The sequence below is a fragment of the Capra hircus genome, chromosome 2 (genome assembly GCF_001704415.2).
Source record: "Capra hircus breed San Clemente chromosome 2, ASM170441v1, whole genome shotgun sequence".
Taxonomy (NCBI): Eukaryota; Metazoa; Chordata; class Mammalia; order Artiodactyla; family Bovidae; genus Capra; species Capra hircus.
The window spans coordinates 135,511,751-135,533,926 of NC_030809.1; the positions used below are offsets into that span (position 1 = coordinate 135,511,751).

General features: G+C 40.6%; 1 protein-coding gene across 1 annotated transcript in view; it reads right to left on the reverse strand.

Annotated features, from left to right (window-relative positions):
- NIPA1 (non imprinted in Prader-Willi/Angelman syndrome 1) overlaps window positions 5,963-22,176 on the reverse strand; it is a 51,032-nt gene continuing 34,818 nt past the window's right edge. The window contains exons 4-5 of the mRNA XM_018066056.1: window positions 9,994-10,154; window positions 5,963-7,806 (exon numbers count right to left, since the gene is read on the reverse strand). Coding sequence (XP_017921545.1) covers window positions 7,295-7,806; window positions 9,994-10,154 — 673 coding nt within the window. The 3' untranslated portion in view covers window positions 5,963-7,294. The remainder of the gene's footprint in view (window positions 7,807-9,993; window positions 10,155-22,176) is intronic.

The following is a 22,176-nucleotide window of genomic DNA, read 5'->3' on the forward strand; positions in this document are numbered from 1 at the left end:
TGTCCATGGGATTTCCCAGGCAAGAATACTGGAGTGGGTTGCCATCAGATGTTGGCTTTTAACAGTTGCTTCACTTGATGAAATGTTGAGTGGATCAGGTGGGCAGTATTATGGCCCCCCAAAGATTCATCCTCAGAACCTTGTGAGTATGATTAAGTTAAGCATCTTAAGATGGTCCTGGATTGTCCAGGTGGGCCCGAAATAATCACAAGGGTCCTTGTAAGAGGTGGGCAGGGGTATCACAGTCAAAGAATGAGACATGACAGTGGAAGAAGAGCAATGTAACACTGCTGGCTTCGAAGATGGAGAAAGGGAAACAAGCCGAAGAGTGTGCATGGCCTCTGGAAACTGCAAAAGGCAGAGAGTAGGTCTCCTCAAATGCCTCTACAGTGTGATCCTGCCAACATCTTGACTTGAGCCTAGTGAAACTTGTGTTGGACTTCGGACCCTCACAGCTGTAAGATAGTAAGTTTGTCTAGTTGGAAACCACAAAGTTTGTGGTAATTTGTTAGAGCAGCAATAGAAAAGCAACAGTGAATAAACATGCCAAAATAGGAGAAGAACACTGAGACCCTCCAGACATCCTCACCCAAAATGATTCCATTTTATGAACAGACAACTTAATTTGAACTTCCTCTACCTTCCAGCCCGTTATCTCAGTTATTCTACATGGATCTGTTGTGTTTGTTACTGGATTGGCATCTCTCCTATCCTGCTTGTCATGGCACAATTCCAAACCCCACACTTACAAATTTCTTCAGCTGGAATTAATACCTTTTTTCTTTGAACTGCTAATATAGATACAGGTATCTGTTTATTTCTCTATTTCTTGACTGTGCCTCAGCTTTCCAAAACAAAAAGTCTTTTTGAAACTACCTATGATATGAGGTTAAAAATATGGTGTGATTAATATTACATCAAAGATGCTGGCATGTGATGTCTAAAGGTCAACTGATAGGGATATAACTCATCAACAGAGGAAGTGGAAACTGGGGAGCACGTCTGATTTTCTATACTCCTCAGAATCAGATACAGAGCTTAGGTTCAATAGTAGTATACTTGGCTACCAGCTACAACTAACAGTTTTGTAATAGTAACCAACCCGGGCAAGTTTTTGAAGAATCTGGCACTTACACATTTTATCCCAAAAACCTATGTAGAAAGGGTTATCCATTTGGTGGTTTCTTAAAATGTTTTTTCCTGATTTCTTTACAGATATATTATGATCAAAATGTGAGTAAATCTTTTTGGATAGAGCCAAAGGAAAAGTATTTTGCTCAAATATTTTTTTTCATTCAATAAAATTACTTTAGGACAATAATAAAGATTAGTGACAAGATTTTTGATGACAGAGTATTGAAATGTTATGATTCTCTAATTTTCAATGTATTTAAAATATGTTATATACCTCAAAAACATGTAAAAGACATTAACATATTAAAGTACAAATAGTTTTCTTTAATACATCATTTCATTGTATCAGAAGAGAGTCACTGGGTAGTGAATTCCTTCACACATCATAGATTTGCATCCTAAGATATGCATGAGTGGACATTTTCTACATCCTGATGGAGACCTGGGCTATTTGTTTCTATAAGGAAAATGGGAAGCATCTGATTGAGAAATTAAGAGGATATGGAACCTGAGACCACACAAACTTCTCATGTAAAGGGCAAAAAAGCAACAAGTGTTCAGCTAGAAATAAGTTATTTTATTTTAAAACACATACATATTAATAAATATTATTGGAAAACTTAATAAATAGCCTTTTATTTACATAAGGCAATTACAACATGCTATGACTACTTCTATAAAGCAGAATATAAGCAAGTATTAGTCATTGACAAATATGTGTGTGTGCTAATTGGAAGCTCTCCTGATACATTTACATGAAAAAAATTTAATGCAACCAACATTTTACATTTTTTATCTAGTTTTATTCCTCTTTCACAATTATATTCCATTTTACAAGAAAGTTATTTAAAGAGGCAAAAACACTCAGGAATTCTACTGAAAAACAGTACTCTTAAATTTTTCCGAAGTGTAAAAACACTGACGTGAGGTTGGGGTTGGGGGCAAATTATTATGGTCTGACAAATAAAAGAAAGAGATTCTGCGCTTTTCAGTGTGACCCTTGGCACTAGTGGTCTGGGAGTTCCTGACATGCACCTGGTGTCAGGTAGTTCACGGTTAGGATTGAGCCGCTCAGAAGCAGGAAGTTCAGCATCACCCATTACAAAGTCAACACAACAGAATTCATCTGCTTTACAGGTCATTGATTCTTTTGCAGAACGTACACCTTTGTGGAATGTCAAAGAAGCTCATCACACCATCAGAATGTGATCTCTCAGTGCAGCTGTTTAAAGTCCTTGTTTAGTTTCCATATTTTACAACAGAATATATAAAACCCTTCTTTTTAAAACAAAAAAATAAAGGAAAATTAAAGCTTCATTGAATCATGCAAGCTTTACACCCAGTGCTTCCTTTGCTCACTCAGTGCTCGAAGTTGCATGGTCCTGAGCAGACAGGATGCCCAGTCCATCACTCCCAAGGAGTCCTGTACATGCGCTCTGGTCTGAGGTGACCAGCATATGCCAAACATGCAAGCGCTCTTACACAGATATGGAGACCCATCCCACCCTTTAGAGGTAGAGAAACTGAGGCACAGAAAGGTTAAGTGACTCACCTACAGTTGCACAATTCAGAGGAAAATAGAGAAAAGAAAAAATAAATCCTCCCGGCTCATGCTCTGGGGCCTAGACTATGCTTTTTATCATATTGGGTACATTTGAAATAGATGTTTATTTGCATGATCATTGTTGTACTGAGTATCAACTTTTCACTAGACAGTATTTTTTGATGTAACAGAAAGTTACACTTTTTTAAAATATAATTCTTTTGTTGCATTTAACAGCATGTGAGAAATATGTATGAAAATAAATGAGTTGTGAAATTGGGCCAAATTCTTGTTCCCATTCCTATATTTCTTAATCTATTCAAGTATATGATGGAGGTATAAGAATCTGGCCAGATGTGAAAACTCACTTATAAGCTAAAGGACAGACCCTCAAAATTCATCACCAGTACAACTTTGAGGCGGAGGTGAGGAATACAGAAAGTTGAGGTATTTTATATGATAAACTGTTTTATGGTGTGACTGGTGTAAGCTGGTCTTTCTCTTCCCAACTCAAACTAACAAACCTCTAGCTATGATGAATAAAACATATGAAAAACTATTAATAACACAGACATGTCTTTGAGAGGAAGGTCAATGCTAAGGAGTTATGTTACATTTTTGGTCCCTGAGAAGGTAGAACACCAAGATTCCATCAATTCCTGCTTGATGGGTGAACTATTTCCATGGTGTCAGACACAGTAAGGACAACTTCATCAGACCACTGGAGCCAACTGGTCAGTCATGAACAGATCTAAACTAAAGCTTCCTCTCTTTGCAGGTTCCTACTCAGTCCCAGGAATTCTAAGTCAGGATCAAGTAGGCATCAAAGAAGAGATATGGGCAGAGCTCTGCAGATTGCTCTTCTGGGTTAGTTGAGAAGCTCAGAAAAGAGAGGTATCATCTCCCGAAAAGAATTAGGCAGCCCGACAGTAGCACGTGACCACAAACACCTCAGTCTCCATGGACTCATCCACGCCCACAGACAGTGCATCTCAAGCACTTTACAGATGTCTAGGAACTGGCCTCTAGAAGTGAGCACAGTATTTACAAAGAGTTGAGAGGTCAATGAAGAAGGAAGATGAGAGGTGACTGCCTATTTCAGTAGTACTTTCTTCTATCAGATGAGAAACCCAAAGAAAAACCCCAAGACCAATCTATTGACTACACCCAGAATCAACTTCTGGAAATAAAACTGCAGATAACAAATTGGCTTGAAAAGTAGGACTTGAAAGGATATTTCTTATTGCTGAACCAAGAGCAGCAAAGTGTACTTCACTAACTTTCTAATGTGAAAAGACCATAATAACATCTGAGTGATGATACCCCCTGAAGACCCACCTGTGGGGAGTTCTTGCTCCCCAAGTGGCAGCAGGGAGACTGCCCTTCCTCTCCGGATTCTTCTCTGCAGAGGTGGAGCAGTCCTATAGAACAGCAAAATACTCAATGGTGATCTCAGTGCTGGGTTTGGGTTAGAATCCTTAATAGACCCTACACTTGACCACTGAGCAGAACAGGAAGCAATCTTTTTAAATGCAAAGATTCAGAGGAGAAAGCAAGGCATTGTCCAAGTATGAGAGGAGAGACATGGCCTATTTAGGTATCTATCCAGGTAAATGTGCAGGTTTTGATCACAAACATACGATTTTACAGGAGGCTTGAAAACAAGTGAACAATTTTTTCCTTAGTTTTATCAAAGATAAAACCTAGAGAATAGCATAATAATGAAAATGTTTACTTTTGGAAAGATCACTGTAAGACCTATCCCCATTCTGGGCCTTTCTCTTTAAAGCTTTTATTTTTTTAAATTCCAAATAAATTATAAAAACACAGATTTGTAAAATAAATACTGTAAGTCAGAAGTTATATGCTCTATGTCAAACTTGAAAAGTAGGCTGTTAGACTGCTGGTCATGTCAATTACTTCCAGGCTACAGTCACACTTGGAATACAATGGATGATATGAATTGCATTCCACTGGAAGAAAAGCTGTGCATCCTACCAAAGTAATCTGCTAAACAGATATAAATTTGGAAGAGTCTAACTATTCTGGGGCTTTTCACCTTCAAGAGACAACAAGTTGTTTATACTTGGAGTTTTTACTTTACTAAAAAAAGAAAAAATCATAGGAAGATAATCCAGAAAATATCACCTGTAAGTATCTATGGAATAACCACAGATTTAACTGCAATCAGGAACATCAACAGACAATTAAATAAACTAAGCTTCACATGTAAACTGCAACCAAAAGAAAATGGTAATTTCCATGACCTTTCTTATGATACTTGTATAGCCACATGTATTTTTTGAATATCTCAACTCCTTACCTAGGAAACTATTTTTATGCTCAAAAGTATACTTATACACCTACATTTTTAGAAAATTCAGTTCAATAACTTAAGGCCTGTATTCCTAAAAATACTGATGATAAAAAATAAACCTTCAAGAGTTGATAAAAAGACTAATGGATTTCTGAGCATTTATTAACTATCAGTTACTATAAGATTTAGAAAAATTTTAAAATAATCTTGCTGCTGTTAGTTCACAGCTCACTGACAACTCATGATCATCCAATGTACTTTTAATTCATAAGGGTGTTTTTTGCTCTATCCTTGTTTTATTTAGCCTCTTTATTCAACACTTTAGGGAACTATCCCTTAGGTCTTTAGAAATGTTCTTTTTATCTAAAAAAAAAATATATTTTTTTCTATTGACATTCCTTAGTAATTTTAACTGGGTATTATTAAATTCCATGTTCTACTTCACCAAGTCAATCCCTTCACTTTACTCAATCCCATCTTTCAACTTGGCTTAGTTCCCTAAGCCATTTAGACAAAACACTGCCCTGAGGACTCTCCTTGTGGTCCAGTGGTTAAGACTGCACTTCCACTGCATGGGGACCATTTCAATCCCTGGTAGGGAAATCTCACATGTCTCGCAGGGTGGGATGGGGGGAACAATACTGCAGATGAAGTATATAGATATCTTGATGAATATTTGCATCACTCTGTGCTTTGTTACTATTTCATACACATGGAAGGTTACTATAGACAGGCAAATGACCTCTTTTGATCCAAATGCTGGGATCAGTTCAGTTCAGTTCAGTCGCTCAGTCGTGTCTGACTCTGCGACCCGATGAATCGCAGCACGCCAGGCCTCCCTGTCCATCACCAACTCCCGGAGTTCACTCAGACTCAAGTCCATTGAGTCAGTGATGCCATCCAGCCATCTCACCCTCTGTCGTCCCCTGCTCCTCCTGCCCCCAATCCCTCCCAGCATCAGGGTCTTTTCCAGTGAATCAATTCTTCGCATGAGGTGGCCAAAGTACTGGAGTTTCAGCTTCAGCATCATTCCCTCCAAAGAAATCCCAGGGCTAATTAATGGCTATTTTGCATTTCACAAGTTTAATGAGAGATTGGGTCAGGGACTGCAGAGTGCTTTGTCATCTCAAACAACAGGGAGATGGTTAAACTGTTTTCATTTTTGCTAGAAATTCTTTCTAAAACTATGTGTGTTCCAATTTGTAGCAAAAAAAAAAAAAAAACTTAGGCTTAATTGTGTCCTTTAACTTGTTCCTGAACTCATATGTGCCACTGAACAGTTACTATCTCACTTAACAGCCTAAATAATTTCTTCTTAGTGGACACAATGCTTGCTCAATGAGAACATGGGTAAATTTAATACTGGATCCCAGTTATGTTAGACTGAATACAAATAAAATACCTCATGCTACTTAGTCAATTGTCTTTCATTGGATTATAACATGCTGAAAGGGTCAACTTCCTCTAATGTGTCCTTCATCTTGATTCTCTTCCAATAAATAATATACTATAATTTATAACTGCTTTGAACATTTATAGTTTGAATAGTGAAATACTAAAGTATAATCATGGAAGCTGCATTATTCTAATCTAAGAGAACATACACACAGTAATAGTCAAATTAAGTGAATAGTTCAAGTGATAAAGGCACTGAAATTGATTTGAGCTACTGAAAATCATCCTGCAAATGGAACAGTATATGGTATCCATTCACTCTTCTCTCTCTGTTTCCAATTAAAATGTCTAGGAGTCAGGGGTAGGAGAGTCAACACATTAGAGGATTAAAAACAATTAAATGTATATACCTCTGATTTGGATGGAACACCTGAATGTTAGACATGCTTAATGCAAAATAACAAGACTAAAGACACATTTACTGTAGAGTCAGACTTCAAGACAACACCTTCTCCCATTTCCAAAGTAAGCTCCTAAATAAGAATATCTGTTCCCCTGCAAACACTAACCAGAATAGGCCCGTTCTATTTAAATAATGATAGTGTTTTAAAAGCAAAGAGTATTCATCAAAGCTTCCAGGTTAATGGCAATGAACCTAAGATTCCTCTCATCAGAGAGAGATGACACTCAGGCAACCTTTGAGCAACTTCAGAGAACAGAAGGCTGAGTCCACAGTCCTGTGCTAAGCAATGCATCCTCATTCTCCACCAGCCTATTCATCATGATAAGCAACTCCAACACAAACAATTTACTTGTGTAAATTTACTCTTCTACGTCACATCAAATTAGGACCAGAAACCATATCTTCTTTCTGTTCCTCAAGCCATACAATTCCTTGTGACATCCTAGTCCGTTTTCACATTAGATTTATTCATCTCCCCCAGGTTGAAGTTGAACTCTTTGAACACCTGTATAAGGACAATTCCAACGGAGACAGTGGTGAACCCACAGGCCATGCCCAAGAAGTCCACCAGACCCACGTTGCTCCACTCCCGGAAGAGGATGGCTGAGGCCAGCAAGACCAGTGTGGTGAACACCACGTAGTAGATGGCCCCAAACACAGAGGAGTCGAAGCACTCGAGGGCCTTGTTGATGTACCTGAACTGGACGATGATACTGCAGCCAAGCACGGCCAGGAGCACCAGGCACAGGCAGAGGGCCCGCTGACTAGATGGGTTGTTGTGGAAGATGTCTTGGGCAGCCAGCCCAATGCCCTTGGTGGAAGGCACGGTGAAACTCCCCAGCAAGGAGCAGATGCTGATGTAGACCATGATGTTGGTGGGCCCGTGGGCCGGTGCGATCCAGAAGATGAGCAGCAGCAGCATGAGCAGCACGATGCACAGATAGCCCACAAACACTGGAAAAGAGGGGGCACACAGTGACTGGGGGGCTAGCAGAGCAGCCACCATCATACGCCCCACCACCTGCCCCTGCCCTCATCACCAGGACACTCTACTGCTCCAGGTGTGCTTAACCAGACCCACTGAGCTCATTCCACAAAAATGTTTTCCCATCACTATTTTCACCATTAAAAAATTCATAGCTCCTACATATTACAAGTCAATAAATAAGTCTTCTGTTAGTAATATGTTATAACATTAAAAGTCAACATATACACTATGAGATTTTTTCTCTTTTTTTGCGCACACAGCATGGCACGCCGAACTATCCCCAGCAGGGATCAGACCCATGCCGCCTGCAGTGGAAGCATGGAGTCCCAGCCACTGCACTGCCTGGGAAGTCTCAAGAATTTTTTTTAAGCTAGTCCACAAGATGGTCAATTCAACAAACCCTAGGCAGAGTACTCCTGCTGGGGGAGGGCAGGGAAAGAGAGTCATGTGGGGTCTTAAAGAACATGAGGGAAAACCGTGGGGTGTCTCTGGCTGTGGCAGGGACTGAGGGCTGCACGCAGAGGCCACAGGTCCTCAGGTGTGTACAGAATTTCACACAACAAAAAATCATCAGATTCTCCTCACAACTTCTGAATGTCACCTTGGACAGGTAACTAACTGAAAAATGTTTATAGTAATCAGAGCCTAGAACCTGTTTTATGTATAAAACAAAGTAATTTGGCAAGCATTTAATATATATTGAATTTTTCAGTATTTCTGGAGTTATTTTCCATTTCAGATGATCCCACTGCTGGGAGTTCCCTTGTGGCCAGGTAATTAGGATTCCAGGCTTTCACCGACAGAGTCAGGGTTTAACCCCAGGTCAGGGAACTGAGATCCTGCAAGCTGTGTGGTCCAGCCAAAGAAAAATAATAAAAGAAGATCCCATCAATGATGGCAAAATCCCAAGTGAGTCAATAAGACAACACCTCCACATCATCTGTTTTCCACCTGCCAGATTGTCAGCAACGCCACATATGCTGTAGGGCCTGCTGGCTCTAATGTATCTATTCCTGTGGCTATACTTGAACATTCTATTTTATTCCAAAGTATGATTCTTAGGGCATTATGTTGACTACTATTTATATGTACATGGAAGTTGTATTTGCCATGAATTTCATTCCCAGATTGTAAAGTGGGTGCTAGGCACTGGGCCTGAGAGGGCTGAGTACAGCCTGGACATCTGCACCAGCAAACAGGTGGTGGGAGTCCCCTCTTCCCCAAGGGTAAAGAAAAGGACCTTGGAGGTCTGCTGCAAGAGAGGATTCAGGAAGATACTACAGCTGAAAGCTGTCTGGGAGCCTGACCTATAAACAGGGGACGAGGTAGTGAAGGGCAGAGAGCGCAGTGTGCACAAAAGTATTATACAATACTGCAAAAGCATGGGCTGTGTTTGTGAAAAAATCAGAAAAAGCAGCTGAGCCTGAATGTGTAGCAGATTTCCCTGGTGGTTCAGATGGTAAAGAATCTGTCTGCAATGCAGAAGACCTGGTTCAATCCCTGGGTTGGGAAGATCCACTGGAGAAGGAATGGCTACCTCCTCCAGTAATCTTGCCTGGAGAATCCCATGAACAGAGAAGCTTCATGGGCTACAGTCCGTGGGGTCACAAAGAGTAGAACATGACGGAGCAACTAACATGGAATGCGCAGGAGTTTCGTCTTTTGAGTCTCATGGGGATGGGGCTGGGGGTGGGAGGGTGGTGATTGCAGTTACCAAAAAAGGAATGAAAGAGAAACTAGGTAAAAAATATATACCAAAGAACAAACAAAATACAACATACAGAGCTCTAAAGGGTCTCTAAGGATGAATTAAATCAGGCCTTGGCTCTCAGAGAGCTTCACAACAGGAGGAGGAACTGAGGCCTGGACACATGGTGTCCTAAGGGAAACAACATGTGGGAGACCCGCAGAATTGACACCTGTTGTGCTATGGATAGGGAGGCAATGTCAATGTACAAGGTCCAGTCCCAAGAGTCAGCAAAGGGGCCAGGTCAGCAGGGCAGCCCCAGGGGACAGCTGTGGACAGTGGTGAGCAAAGAGTAACCAAGGGCCTGGAGGACAGATCACACCGCAGGGCAGGGCAGAGGGTACAGCTCCCCTGGGGAGGGCCACAGTGGAGGAAACAAGCTCTCTGGCAGTGAGGCCTGAGTTACCTGGATTGGTCAGCTTCTCCTCCAACTCAGCCTGAGTAGTCACACTCTCAGATTTCGGGGAATGGATAATCAGCACGACAGAACCCGCACAGCTTAGCAGACACCCCAACTTGCCCAAGATGTTGAGCTTTTCTTTCAGAAGATAAGAAGCTAAAATGGACCTTCAATTTTAAAATAAGAAATGATTAAATCAAACTATCTGACCTGTTTCTTCTCATTGCAGGTGTTACTAAAGCTACCTTTTCTTTATAGTTACATTTTATTTTTAAATTAGTTTTTAAGTGTAGAAGGATTAGGAATTTATTGAAGTTCCTATTTCAATGCAAACAGAATTTTCATACCAATTCCATGCACAGCCAATATATAATGATACTCGTAAGTCATACCATGATATTATTTCAGTAGATATGAAATATACCAGGATAGAAAAATAAGTTTTATGATTCACCAAAAATTAAAATATTGCTTCCATATTTTTAAAAGTAAACAGTCCAAAAACACTATGTTAAGTAGGACATGAAAGTTGTTAAAATAATTATAAGTAATTTACGATCAAAACACTTACATTAAAATGAATTAAATTGAGAAAGTGCACAAATAAGAAAAAAAATCAAAATGCTAACAGAAATTGAATTATAATAGAAAGAATCTGGGTGATTACTTTTAAAATGTGATCACATTACTTCTTTAACGCAAGAAAAAACATTCCTCATAAAACATCTATAATTTTAAGGCTGATAATTTGTAGTTTTTCAGTTGCTAAGTTGTGTCTAACTCTTTGCAACCCCATGGACTGCAACATGCCGCCTGGGCTTCCTGTCCTTCACTATTTCCTGGAGTTGGCTCAAATTCATGTCCACTGAGGCAGTGATGTTATCTAACCATCTCATCCTCTGCCGCCCACCTTTCCTTTTGCCTTCAATCCTTCGCAGCATCAGGGTCTTTTCCAGTGAGCTGGCTCTTTGCATCAGGTGCCCAAACTACTGGAGCTTCAGCTTCAGCATCAGTCCTTCCAATAAATATTCAGGGTTGATTTCCTTTAGGATTGACTGTTTTGATCTCCTTGCAGTCCAAGGGACTCTCAAGAGCCTTCTCCAGCACTACAATTTGAAGCATCCATTCTTCGGCACTCAGCCTGCTTTATGGTCCAACTCTCACATCCGCACATGATCACTGGAAAAACTATAGCTTTGACTATACAGACCTTTGTTGGCCAAGTAACGTCTCTGCTTTTTAATACACTGACTAGGTTTGTCACAGCTTTCCTTTCACGGAGCAAACATCTTTTAATTTCATGGCTGCAGTCATCTTCCTCAGTGATTTTGGAGCCCAAGAAAATAAAATCTGTCACTGCTTCCACTATTTCCCCTTCTGTTTGCCAAGAAGTGACGGGACTGGATGGGACTGGATTTTTTGTCTTTTGTTTCTTTTAATTAATCTGAAGGATAATTGCTTTATGGTATTGCATTGGTTTCTACCAAACATCAACATGAAACAGCCATAGGTTTACCCATGGCCCCTCCCTGATCTTATTTTTTGAATGTTCAGTTTTAAGCCAGCTTTTTCACTCTTCTCTTTCACCTTCATCAAGAGTCTCTTTAGTTCTGCTTCACTTTCTAAAGCTGGTAATAGTGTTTGGGAAACCTGGGCTTTTTCCAAATCATGGGATTGGTCATTGTCAATTTGCTACTGTCCATGCCAAAGGCACTCAGAGAATAGGAACATCTTATAGGGAGGACACACAAGACCCAGATATATACACGATTATTTCCAATAATCATTTCACAGATAAGGAAACCAAGCCACAGAAATGATCAGCATTTAACCCAAAGCCACAAAGCTAACAAGAGGTGAAGCCATGGAGAGGTCAAAACTTCCATCTTCCCCTTACAGCACTTTGTGTCCTTGGTCCCCAAGGGAACCCAGCAGTGTAGTTGAGAAAAATAAGCAACATATTTGAAGAAACCACACGGGATACTACAATATGGAAAGTGAAAGTGATGTCGCTCAGTCATGTCCAACTCTTTGTGACCCCGTGGACTGTAGCCCACCAGGCTCCTCTGTCCATGGCATTCTCCAGGCAAGACTACTGGAGTGGGTTGCCATTTCCTTTTCCAGGGGATCTTCGAGACACAGGGGTCAAACCCAGATCTCTAGCATTGCAGGCAGACGCTTTAACCTCTGAGCCACCTGGGAAGCCCCACTATAATACAGAACTGGATATTAAATTGAGGGGCTCCAAATAGCTGCACAGAGAGGTGGAAACCAGAGGAGTGGGAAGCTCCAAGCAGAAAGAAAGAGCCTGGAGTCAGCCTGAGACAATGGGTGGGCCTACGGCAAGAGGGGAAGGGACTGCCATGCATGAAAGAAAGGGGCAGGGACAATCCTGCACCATGAGGCCAACTCATCTTTTATTCCACTCTTAGTATTACACCAGAGTACAAATTAAACAGTACTTTTACAAAAGAGAGTGTCTAACAGAAAATCGGAGGGATACCCTTTCTCCTCTCTTCCTGGGCTGCAGTAACTTCAGCTTGCTACCTTTTGAGCCAAGACTAAACAAAAAGCATACAGAAGCTCTTTGACTTAAGTCAAGAGTCAACAGACTATGGCTGAAGACCGAAAGCAGCCCTTCACCTGTTTTTGTAAATAACATCTTACTTGATCACAACCACGTCCACACAGTTAGTCAGCTCTGTGGCTACTTTCTACCATGATGGCAGAGGCAAGCAGCTGCAACAGAGGCCACAAGGCCCACACAGCCTAAAATGTTCACCATCTGGCCCTATACAGAAAAAGGCCACTCCCAAAGTTAAGTGATCTACCGAACTAAGCACACATCTACTTGGACAGTTGGCCTGAGATGGAGGCACAAGTTACATGTTTGCATCAGGGCCACAACAGAGAGGAGCAGTATCCTACTGGAGGGCTTGGGGAGTGGAGCAAGGATGGGAGGGTGGAGTAAGGAATAGTGTGATAAAAGGAAAGAAGGGGAAAGAAACTTAATGCCAAGGAAGAGTCAATAAACTATCTTAATAAACTTAAAGTAATAGAAAGCAAACAAAAACAGGCTGTAGGACTGACAGCAAGGTCTTGAAAAGAAATCTGCACACTCTTGCTCATAGCAGCGTTATTAACAACAGCTAAAATGTAGAGGCAAATCAAGTGTCTACTGGTGGATCCATGAACAAGTAGAGCACAGAGGGCACAAGGGTGCCCTTCTCTCCACATCCTCGCCAGTACTTCATGCTTATTTTTTATGGGTCATTCTAACAGGTGTGAGGTGTATCTCACTGTGGTTTTGATATGGATTTCCCTGATGACTAATGATATTGTGCATCTTTCTGAGAGGGTAACAGGCAGGAAGGCCGGGGGTCTCCAAATGGAGGAAATAGGCTGCAACTGTCAGACATTTTTTCTCTCTCCCTTAAGCTGCAAGAGGAAACAAACTACAAGTGTTGCATTTTTTCTTGGAGAATTCTGTGTTGCCAAGACAACTGGTTCCACCTGAACCTAACTTGTCTCAAACCTTGAGGAACCATTGCATTTTCCTTAGGGAAATGTTTTTCTTAAGCTATGTTAATGAAACTATGTATTTGCTTTGGAATTTGCCTTTCTTCAAAATAGTTTCACCTAAAACTAACTTTTGGCTGATAATAGTTCAACAAACCAGTATTCACATCAATTATTTTATGGTTGGGAGATGACATACCTTGTGCCATTCAATCTCAAAAATGCATAGTGTGGGAGAGGGGCCTGGTGAAACTCCGTCAGCCTTGAGGTGTCTCTCTTATCTGATTCGTAGCTTTCTAACAGACATAAAGCAGCTTGCTATAACTAGCAAGGGGGGCACTCTCCAGCCCGCTTCTGATGTCTGTGTCAGAAGCTTTCCCTGTCCCTTTTCACTTTAATATAACTCTGCTATACAAAAGCTCTTGAGTGATCAAGCCCGGTCCCTGGTCCTGAAGTTAAATCATCTTCGGAGATCATGAATCTGACACCACTAACCAAAAGCTATCATTTTCATGTACCTATTGGCCATTTGTATGTCTTCTTTGGAAAAATATTTGTTCAGTTTCTCTGCTTAATTTTTAAATCAGATTGTTTATGGGCATTTTGCTATTGAGTTGTAAGAGTTCTTTATAGAATTTGGATATTAACCCCTTATCCTATCTATGATTTGTAAATATTTTTTCCCATTCTATAAATTGCCTTTTTATTTTGTTTATGGTTTTCACTGCTGTGGTGAAGCATTTTAGTTTGGTGTAGTCCCTCTTATTTACTTTTTGCATTTGCTGCCTTTGCTTTTGATATGAGACCCAAAAAATCTGTAAGACCAATATCAAGGAGCTTACTCCTTATACTTTTCTTCCAGGAGGTGGTTTTTTTTTTTTTTTAAGGTTTTGAGTTGATTTTTACGTACAAAGTAAAATAGTGATCTAGTTTCATTCTTTTATAAGTGGATTTTACCAGTTTTAAGGAAGAGACTATCCTTTCTCCATTATATATTCTTGATACTTTTGTCTTAATCGCCCATACATGTGTGGGTTATATCTGCGTTCTCCATTCTGTTCCACTGATCTCTATGTCCATTTTTATGCCAATACCATATTGTTTGGATTACTATAGCTGACAATATGATTTGAAGTCAGGAGACGTGATGCCTCCAGCTTCATTCTTTCTCAAGATTGCTTTGTCTATCTTTGTCTTTTGCACGTCCACACAAATTTTAAGATTTGTGTGGACCTGTTTCTATGAAAAAAATGCCACTGGAATCTTGATAGGGATTGCACTGAATCTGAAGACTGCATTGGACAACATGGACATTTTAACAACATTAATTCTTTCAATGTATAAGCATGGAAGACCTTTGCCTTTATTTGTGTCTTTTTCAATTTTTTTCATCAATGTCAATGGTTTTTTGTGTACAGTTTTGCTTTCTTAGTTAAATTTATTCCTAGGTATTTTATTGTTTTTGATACAACTGTAAATTGTTTTCTTAATTTCTTTCTGATAGCTCATTCTTAGACTGTAAAATCGTAACTGATTTTTGTACACTGATGTTTGTATCTTGAACTTCAGTAGATTTATTTACTAGTTCAATAGTTTTTTGTTAGAGTCTTTAGGATTTTCTATATTAAGTTATCTATAAATAGGGACAATTTTACTTCTTTCTTTCCCATGTAGATGCATTTTATTGCATTTTCTTGCCCTCCTCTGGCTATAATTTTCAGTATTATGTTGAACAAAAGTGGCAAGAGTAGGCATCCTTGTCTTGTTAATGATCTTAGAAAGCATTTGGCTTTTCACTGTTAAGTATGAAGCTAGCTGTGAAATTGTCATATATGACCTTTATTACATTGCAGTATGTTCCCTTTGTACCCAGTTTGTTCAGAGTTTTTATCATGACTAGATACTGAATTTTGTCAAATGCTTTCTCTGCATCTACTGAGATGATCATATGATTCTCATCCTTCATTCTGTTAATGTGGCATAGCAGGTTGATTGATTTATGGATGTTGAACCATCCCTGCATCCCTGATACAAATCCCATTTGGTCATGGTTTATGATTTTCTAGTGTACCGTTGAATTAAGTTTGATGAGCTGAACTGAACTGAATATTACGAATTTTTGCATCAATATTCTTCACTGATATTGGTAAGTTATTTCCTTTTTGGAGTGTCCTTATCTGGTTGGAATTATAGTAATGCTGCTGTTGCTGCTGCTGCTAAGTCACCTCAGTCGTCTCCGACTCTGTGCGACCCCACAGACGGCAGCCCTTCAGGCTTCCCCATCCCTGGGATTCTCCAGGCAAGAACATTGGAGTGGGTTGCCGTTTCCTTCTCCAATGCATGAAAGTGAAAAGTGAAAGTGAAGTCACTCAGTCATGTCCAACTCTTAGTGACCCCATGGACTGCAGCCTACCAGGTTCCTCCATCCATGGGATTTTCCAGGCAAGAGTACTGGAGTGGGGGGCCATTGCCTTTTCCGATAATAATGCTGCTGCTGCTGCTGCTGCTGCTGCTGCTGCTGCTAAGTCGCTTCAGTCATGTCTGACTCTGTGCGACCCCATAGACGGCAGCCCATCAGGCTCCCCCTTCCCTGGGATTCTCCATGCAAGAACCCTGGAGTGGGTTGCCGTTTCCTTCTCCAATGCATGAAAGTGAAAAGTGAAAGAAGTCGCTCAGTCATGTCTGACTCTTAGCGATCCCATGGACTGCAGCCTACCAGGCTCCTCCATCCATGGGATTTTCCAGGCAAGAGTACTGGAGTGAGGTGCCATTGCCTTCTCCAATAGTAATGCTAGTTTTGTAAAAGGAGTCTGGAAGTGTTCCCTCCTCTTCAGTTTTTGGGAAGACTTGAGAAGGTATTAATTCTCCTTTAAAGATTGGCTAGAACTCACTTCCGTCCATAGGATTCACCAGGCAAGAGCACTGGAGTAGGTTGCCATTGGACGGAGGAGCCTGGTAGGCTGCAGTCCATGGGGTTGCAAAGAGTCGGACATGACTGAGTGACTTCACTTTCACTTTTCACTTTCATGCACTAGAGAAGGAAACGGCAACCCACTTCAGTGTTCTTGCCTGGAGAATCCCAGGGATGGGGGAGCCTGGTGGGCTGCCGCCTATGGAGTCGCACGGAGTCGGACACGACTGAAGTGACTTAACAGCAGCAGCAGCAGCAGCAACAGAACTCATTTGTGCAGTTAAAGATTGGATAGAATTCACTTGGCCATCTCTTCCACAAACTTTTCTTTGTTAAGATGTTTTAAATTACTGATTCAATTTTCTTAGCCTGTTTAGATTTTCTGTGTCTTCATGATCTAGTCATGTTAAGATACATGCTTTAGAAATATATCTGCTATTTCCAAGATTATCCAATTTATTGATATGCAATTGTTCATAGTAGTATCTTATGATCTTTCTATGTCTGTTTTTCAGTTGTAAAGCCTCGTCTTTCATTTCTGACTTTATTTGAATCTTCTCTCCTTATCGTTAGGTAATCTAGCTAAAAGTTTCTCAATTTTGTTTATCAAAAGAAGGGAGCATCTTAGTTTTGTTAAGCATCTCTACTGTTTTTATGGACACTGTATCATTTATTTGTTTGGCTTATTTCCTTCCTTCTGCCTACATCGGGGATCAGTTCAGTTCAGTCGCTCAGTCGTGTCCGACTCTTTGCGACTCCATGAAACGCAGCATGCCAGGCTTCCCTGTCCATCACCATCTCCCAGAGTTCACACAGAGTCACATCCATCGAGTCAGTGATGCCATCCAGCTGTCTCATCCTCTGTCATCCCCTTCTCCTCCTGCCCCCAATCCCTCCCAGCATCAGTCTTTTCCAATGAGTCAACTCTTCGCATGAGGTGGCCAAAGTACTGGAGCTTCAGCTTTAGCATCATTCCTTCCAAAGGAATTCCAGGGCTGATCTTCAGAATGGACTGGTTGGATCTCCTTGCAGTCCAAGAGACTCTCAAGAGTCTTCTCCAGCACCACAGTTCAAAAGCATCAATTCTTAGGTGCTCAGCCTTCTTCACAGTCCAACTCTTACATCCATACATGACCAGAGGAAAAACCATAGCCTTGACTAGACGGACCTTAGTCGGCAAAGTAATGTCTCTGCTGTTGAATATGCTGTCTAGGTTGGTCATAACTTTTCTTCCAAGGAGTAAGTGTCTTTTAATTTCATGGCTGCAGTCACCATCTGCAGTGATTTTGGAACCCCAAAGAATAAAGTCTGACACTGTTTCCACTGTTTCCCCATCTATTTCCCATGAAGTGGTGGGACTGGATGCCATGATCTTTGTTTCCTGAATGTTGAGCTTTAAGCCAACTTTTTCACTCTCCTCTTTCACTTTCATCAAGAGGCTTTTTAGCTCCTCTTCACTTTCTGCCATAAGGGTGGTGTCATCTGCATATCTGAGGTTACTGATATTTCTCCCAGCAATAGTTTGCTCTTTTCTTAATTTCTTGAGAGAAAAAATTAACTTGTTTATTTGATATATTTCTTTTGTCTTACTGAACGTGTTTATTGATGTAAACTTCCCTCTTGGATCTCCTTTTGTAGCATCCCACAAGTTTTGATATATTAGGTTTCCATTTTCATTTGTTTCAAGATATTTTTGGATATCCCATTCGATTTCTTCTTTGACACATTGTTCAAGAGTGTATATCAAATATTCACATATTTGTGAATTTTCCAGCTTTTCTCCTGTTACTGATTTGTAGTTTCATTCCACTCTGGTCGGAAAAGATACAAGATATGATTTCAATCTTCTTAAATTTGCTAAGACTTGTCTGTAAGCTCTAGTAAGTTGTATCCTGGAAAACGTTTCTGCTCACTGGAGAAGCATGTGTACTATGCTGTTGCTGGACTGGACAGTCTGTGTATGTTGTTGTTCAGTCACTCAATCGCGTCTAATGCTTTGAGACCCTATGGACTGCAGCATGTCAGGCTTCCCTGTCCTTCACTATCTCCCAAAGCTTGCTCAAACTCACGTCCATTGAGTCAGTGATGCCACCCAACTTCTGTCATCCCTTCTCCTCCTGCCTTCAATCTTTCGCATAATCAGGGTCTTTTCTAATGACTCAGCTCTTTGCATCAGTTGGCCAAAATATTGGAACTTCAGCAACAATATTTCCAATGAATATTCAGGATTGACTTCCTTTAGGATTGAACTGATGTGTTCTCTTTGCAGTCCAAGGGACTCTCAAGAATCTTCCTCAGCATCACAGTTCAACAACATCAATTCTTCGGCATCCAGCCTTTCTGATGGGCCAACTCTCACATCCATACATGACTACTAGAAAAATGATAGCTTTGACAACACAGACCTTTGTTGGCAATGGCTTTGCTTTTTAATATGCTGTCTAGCTTTGGCATAGATTTTCTTCTGAGGAGAAAGCATATTTTAATTTGACGCTGCAGTCACCATCTGCAATGATTTTGGAGCCCACAAAAATAAAGTCTATCACTGTTTTCATTGTTTCCCCATCTATTCGCCTTGAAGAAATGGGACCAGATGCCATGATCATTGTTTTTTGAACGTTGAGTTTTAAGCCCGCTTTTTCCACTCTCCTTTTTCACCTTCATCAAGGGGCTCTTTAGTTCCTCTGCACTTTCTGCCATAAGGATGGTGTCATCTGCATATCTGAGGTTACTGATATTTCTCCTGGCAATCTTGATTTCAGCTTGTGTTTCTCCCAGTCCAGCTTTTCGCATGATGTACTCTGCATAGAAGTTAAACAAGCAGGGTGACAATATACAGCCTTGATGTACTCCTTTCCCAATTTTGAACCAGTCCGTTGTTCCATGTCCGGTTCTAACTGTTGCTTCTTGACCTGCTTACATGTTTTTTGCAGGAGGCAGGTAAGGTGGTCTGGTATCCCATCTCTTGAAGAATTTTCCACCGTTTGTTGTGAGCCACACAGTCAAAGGCTTTGGCGTAATCAATAAAGCAGAAATAAATGTTTTTTTCTGGAATTCTCTTGCTTTTTTGATGATCCATTAGATGTTGGCAATTTGATCTCTGGTTCCTCTGCCTTTTCTAAATCCAGCTTGAACATTTGGAAGTTCTTGGTTCATGTACTAGCTTGAAAATTTTGAGCATTACTTTACTAGCATGTGAGATGAGTGCAATTGTGCGGTAGTTGGAGCATTCTTTGGCATTGCCCTTCTTTGGGATTGGAATGAAAACTGACCTTTTCCAGTCCTGTGGCCACTGCTGAGTTTTCCAAATTTGCTGGCATACTGAGTGAAGCACTTTAACAGCATCGTCTTTTAGAATTTGAGGGCTTCCTTTGTGGCTCATCTGGTAAAGAATCTGCCTGCAATATGGGAGACCTGGGTTCGATCGCTGGGATTGGAAGGGAAGATCCCTGGAGAATGGAAAGGCTACCCACTCCAGAATTCTGGCCTAGAGAAGTAGAGAGTAGAGCACAACTGAGCGACTTTCACTTTCACTTTCCTTTAGGATTTGAAATAGTTCAGCTGGAATTCCTTCACCTCCACTAGGTTTGTTAGCAGTGATGCTTCCCAAGGCCCACTTGAGTTCACACTCCAAGATGTCTGACTCTAGGTGAGTGATCACACCATCGTGATTATATGGGTCGTTAAGATCGTTTTTGCATAGTTCTTCTGTATATGTTAGGTTGCTCTAATATAGGGTTCAAGTCCATTGTTTTCCCATCTGGATGATCTATCCATTATGAAAACGTAGTACTGAAACCCTTTACCATTTTTGTATTGTTGTCTATTTCTCCCCTCAGCTCTTTAGTATCTGCTTAGTATATTCATGTACCCTGATGCTGGGTGTGAATATATTTATGATAGAAACATTTTTTGAGGAACTGACCACTTTATCATTATCTAATGACCTTTTCATTATCTAACAGTCCTTTGTTACAGTTTTCAGATTAAATTCTGCTTTGTCTGATATAAGCATCAGACAAATACTACTGCTGCTCTCTTTTGGTTTCCACTGGCACAGATCTTTTTCCATGACTTTACTCTGAGAATGTGTGTTTCCTTAAAACTGAAGTGAGTCTCTTGTAGCAAGGATATAGTAGGGTCTTATATTTTATTTGACCTAACCACTCTTGCCTGGAAAATCTCAGGGACAGAGGAGCCTGGTAGGCTGCAGTCCATAGGGTCCCGAAGAGTCGGACACAACTGAGAGACTTCACTTTCACTTTTCACTTTCATGCACTGGAGAAGGAAATGGCAACCCACTCCAGTGTTCTTGCCTGCAGAATCCCAGGGACGGCAGAGCTTGGTGGGCTGCCATCTATGATGTCACACAGAGTTGGGCACGACTGAAGTGACTTAGTAGTAGTAACCACTCTACGTGGTTTTTAAAATAATTTTATTCATTTATTTATTTAAACTGTGCTGAGTCTTACTTGCTGTGCAGGCTTTTCTCAAGTTGCAGTGAGCAGGGGCTTCTCTCTAGCTGCAGTGCATGGGCTTCACAATGCAGTAGCTTCTCTTGCTGTGGCGCACAGGTTCTAGGGTGCTCAGGCTTCAGCAGTTGTAGCTCATGGACTCAGTTGTTGCAGTTCCCAGGCTTTAGAGCACAGGCTCTATAGTTGTGGCACATGGGCTTAGCTGATCCATGGCAGATGGGATCTTGCTAGAGCAGGGATCAAACTCATGTCTCCTACACTGGCAGATTCTTAACCACTGAGCCACCTGGGAAGCCCACTCTGTGTGTTTTGATTGGAGAAATCAATCCACGAACACTCAGTAATTGTGGATAGGTAACAGCTTATCAATACCACCTTATTAACTGTTTTCTGGCTTAATGAAGTTCACTGTACCCTTCCTTCTCCCTTGCCTTCCTCTGTGAACTGATGATTTTCCACAATGGTATGTGTTGATTCCCTTCTCTTGTTTGTGAGTCTACTGAAGGCTGTTCTGTGTTTACCATGAGGCTTACACTAAAACATCTTAAAGGTATATAACAGTCTATTTAACACTGACAACAATTTACCTTTTGTTGCAGTTAAATTGCAACAGAAGGTCTAAGCTTTTACTCCCTCCCTTTTATATTTTTTATGCCACAATTTACATCTTTTTCTACTGAGTACCCATTCATACAGTGCTGTAGCTTTGGCTCTTCATAGGACTTCTATCCTTCAACCTTTACACTAGAGGTAGGCAGTTAACACGTCACCCTATAACAGTATTAGAGTATTCTGAATCTGGCTACATGCTTACCTTTGCCAGCGTGCTGTATATTTTCATATATTTCTATGTTACTAACCCAGTGTTCTTTCATTTCAGCTTGAAAAACTTCTTTAGATATTTCTTATAGACAGGTTTAGTGGTGATAAACTCTCTCAGCTACTATTTGTTAGAAACAGTCTTTTTCTCACCCCTATTTCTGAAAGAAAACTTTTCTGGGTATAGTAATCTTGACTGCCAGTTTCTTCCTTTTAGCACGTCGAATGTATCATCCTCTTTTCTCCTGGCCTGAACGATCTCTGCTCAGAAATCCACTGATAGTCTTATAAGGGTTTCCTTCTATGAATTTTTTCCATTGCTTCTTCTAAAATTCTCTCTTTGACTTTAATTTTAGTTAACTTTATTATGTGTATTGAACAAGATCATTTTGGACCTAAATTTTAATGAAACCTATTAAAAGACGCTTACTCCTTGGAAGGAAAGTTATGACCAACCTAAACAGC